Genomic DNA, 3545 nt, shown 5'->3' with positions numbered 1-3545 from the left:
CGAAGCGCAGCGCAACCAGCGGCTGCGGTATTGACCACAGACAGGAGGGAAGCATTTGCCAGACAACTCCAGATAAAGCAAAGACTAAGAGTGTAAAAATACCCTGGGATTTTTCCATCGTCGTCGTTCACGGTGTACATCCCAGAGCACCCAGATACGGTTGTTATAAAAAGAGAAGTGGGGGAGTGCTTCGGCGTGGACTTTTCTGTTCTGTTTCATGAGGCTCTTCCACCGCATATCGAAGGAAGGATTGACAAGATGTGATCTGCTCTGGCAGGGGCTGGAGAAAGCCTGGGACGTGCGAGGCGCTGCACCGCGTACTGGAGATGGAGCGATGAAGGCAGGGGTGGCTGCGGGGGCTGGTGCAATGGCTTTGCCGGAGGTCACCCGGTGTCACCTGGGAAGGTGAGGATGACTGCAGCATGGCATCGCTCAATCGAGGGCACAAAAGGGGGAAAAGGGTTGAAAAGGAGGGAAGGGAAGCCCAGGCTGCAGGGCTGGAAGTGGCTCTTGGCCCCTGAAGACCCATTTGGATGACAGCTTCAATGCTGCAAGGCCGTGGCGGAGATTCCGGCTTCCCAAAGTGCTGGGGGGCTTCCTCAGGCCATGAAATATGTGTTTGCCGGGGACAGGGCAGCAGAGGGATGGAGAGGCGTCTCTCTGGACCACAGTGTCCTGCCTAGCATCTCCCAGGGTGCCCCATGCTGCACCCGCCAGCGTGGTTTCATCCCACTCCCCAGGAGTTGCTGCTGACCCCCCCCAGCTTCCCCCTCCACATGCGGGTCCCAGGAGGTAAAGCAAGCTCCAAGAAAGGTCCTCGGGCATGTTTTGGGATTCATATCCCTGTCTTTGGCCAGGCTTTCCTCCCCCTCATCCATGTGACAGGCCTGTTTGGGATGTGAATGTCATCCCCTTTTGCTGGAGGCATTTCCGAGCCTCCCCCCGCTACATCCCATTTTGTGTTTCAGGTTTCCATGGAGCAACGAAACCTGGAACCTTGTCAGGGGATGTGAATGTCATCCCCTTTTGCTGGAGGCATTGGTGAGCCTTCCCCCCCCACATCCCATTTGTGTTGCACGTTTCCATGGAGCAGCCGTTGGAACTGAGCTTGCACAGGGGTGGGGCTCCCAGTATGGTCCCTGGCCTTGGTGAGTTGACAGCATCCATTTTGCAGGTAGGGATGTCAGCAGTAGCCCTGGGCTACCAGCTGCTGAGGAGGGACGGTGGCCACATCACCTCCCGGTGTGACATCTCCGGAGGGGGTGTAATGCAAACGCCAGCCCACTGCGATGGCAGTCCCCAGCCCAGGGCTTCTTGCCCGCCTGTCTGCCTTTTCCTATGGCGGCACCGTGCGCTGTGGGGGTGTGTTGGGGTGGAAGTGGTAACTGGGTTTATTTTCGTTCGTCTCCTGGCTCGTGCCGCTCCGAATTTGTTGCACCGGGTATTACTAACGCTTCCCTACGCCAGCTGGCAGCAGGGGATGAATCAGATCGGCAGCACCACGGCACGGACCCCTCGCCGGCCGGCCGGCTCGGGGCGATGCCTCTGGCCAAAGCGCTGGTGATGTCTCCTGCCTCTGCCCAGGCTGAGCCCTGGCACCAGGATGCCAGCGGCTTGATTTTGCTGCCGGAGATGTCTCGATAGCCTACGGGACAGGGTTGTCCCCTCTGCCCCACGCTGCCTGCCCGGGGCTGGCCTGTCCCTGTCCCCCCTTGCCCACTGGAGGTCTCGGGTGGCCTCACGAGCTCCTCTTTGCCCACCAGCAGCATCCCCAAGCAGGTTGCTGACCACTTGGGATCCATCTTACCCTCCCGCTGCCAAGCTAAAGCACTTCTGCAGCAGATCGATTCCTCGCCCCACCCCGTCCTGACCTTAGAATGGGCAGTGAAGTCACACAATGGCATCACAGACCTTGAGCATTCCTACCCTCCACAGAGGCACAGAGGTGCTCAGTCCTTCTCTCCGCTCCGCCCTGAACAGACTGGTTGGTGATCTGGACAGAGGGATTTTGGTGACCGCTTCTTCCCCGACGAGTGCTGCTGAGGCCGCAGAAGTTGGCACACCACTTGTCAGCGTCACCTGCGTGACCCGGGCTTCAGGAGGAAAATTTGGATCCTCTCGCTGCAGCCCAAATCATCCTGCAAAATGTCATGGCTGCTTGACATCTCTGGGGCAATGGAGACGGTCTGCCCAGAATCTCAAGGCTTGGAATTTTATGACTACGACGACAACGATGACAAATTCAGCTACTTCTACCACTCCGCACGTCGTCCATCCCAGTGGAACAACTTGGGTGGTAGTCAGGGGGAGAACCTGGGAGAACCCATCCCATTTTCCCTAAATACCAAGCACTCTGAATTCAGCTACTTCTACCACTCCCCACGTCGTACCAAGCACTCTTACATGGTGGAAGACAAAGGAGAGAAAAATGGAATACATGCCAAGATGTTGGCCAAGCAGGCACTGGAGCTTGAGGAGGAAGCTCAGGAGTTTCAGGAGCCATTTTACAAAGGTATGGAAATGTCTGGCAGCCTGTCTGAAGACAAGGGCTGCAACTGGTCCTATTACCCTCCTCCACGTCAAAGATCTCATCTTCTCCAAACCGCCCGTATGGCACCGTGTGGCTCCCATGACCCTTTCCAGGGTAGCACTGAGAAGTGCGTGGGGTTGGATGCCTTTGCCTCACGGGCCCATGCCAGTGAGCCCTATCTGGGGTATCCAAAGCGTACCATGGGAGGAGAGCCCCAAATGCTGCACGAGGAGGCCATCGAGGATGGGGAATCCCTGCACCTGACCTACGACATGCTCAGGGAAGAGAATGTCATGCTCAGGAAGATGGTCAGGAGCATGGAGAGCTCCTTGGAGAACCAAGCATGCACAGTCAAGAGGCTGGAGGGGCAGCTGAAGGTCAGCCTGGCCAAAGAGGAGAGGGAAGCCCAAGAGCTACAGTCCTTTGTCCAGTGCACCAAGTGGAATCTCCAACTAATGACCCAGCGGGCTCTGGAGGCTGAAAGCAACGTGGAGAAACTGAAGCAGGAGATCTTTATTCTCCAAGGAGAGCTGGAGAGGTCTCAGATGGAGAACAAAAAGCTGAAAGCGGGCCAAATGACCGACCTGGGAGCAATGAAGAACAACGTAGACTTCGCCTTGCAGAACCTCGAGAAAATAATAATGGTTGCAAAGTGGTCCAGCAGACAGCTCACCTCTGGAGCGGATCACCTGTGTTTTGTTGCTGAGGTCCTTAAATCTACTGACAAAATTTCTGAAGCTGAAGCAGGAAAAGCGTTTTGAATTCAGTTCTGTGTGGGTCCTACGGATCAAGCGTATGGACCAAGACCACAGTTCTTCAACTACAGCCTATAATAAAATGTTTGTGTTCAAATTCATAGCCTTTACTGTTCATGGTAATACTTTTGTCGTGATCAAGTACAAATTGCAGGTAGTGATGCAGTTTTAGCTGCTGATGTTGCGTTCTGGCACCGTGGAGCCAGCAAGCAGATGTTTCCCAGGTTCTGAGCTGCAAGGTCCAGCCGTGGTGGGCTCTG

At 55.7% G+C, this 3545-nt stretch overlaps 1 protein-coding gene across 1 annotated transcript; it reads left to right on the top strand.

Moving 5' to 3' along the window:
* Positions 1 to 2175: 2175 nt before the first annotated feature.
* LOC104163025 (serologically defined colon cancer antigen 3 homolog) lies at positions 2176 to 3291 on the top strand. Its single transcript, XM_009701902.1, has one exon. The coding sequence runs from the start codon at positions 2176 to 2178 to the stop codon at positions 3289 to 3291; it is 1116 nt and encodes a 371-aa protein (XP_009700204.1).
* Positions 3292 to 3545: the final 254 nt, after the last annotated feature.

This window comes from Cariama cristata, unplaced genomic scaffold (assembly GCF_000690535.1).
Source record: "Cariama cristata isolate BGI_N322 unplaced genomic scaffold, ASM69053v1 scaffold2736, whole genome shotgun sequence".
In the NCBI taxonomy this organism is placed as follows: domain Eukaryota; kingdom Metazoa; phylum Chordata; class Aves; order Cariamiformes; family Cariamidae; genus Cariama; species Cariama cristata.
The sequence above is the reverse complement of the archived record's forward strand: the minus strand, read 5'-3'. Positions and strand labels throughout refer to the sequence as shown.

Coding starts and splice junctions, on each gene's coding strand:
- LOC104163025 (XM_009701902.1), top strand. CDS start 2,176: ATGGAGACGGTCTGCCCAGAATCTCAAGGCTTGGAATTTTATGACTAC.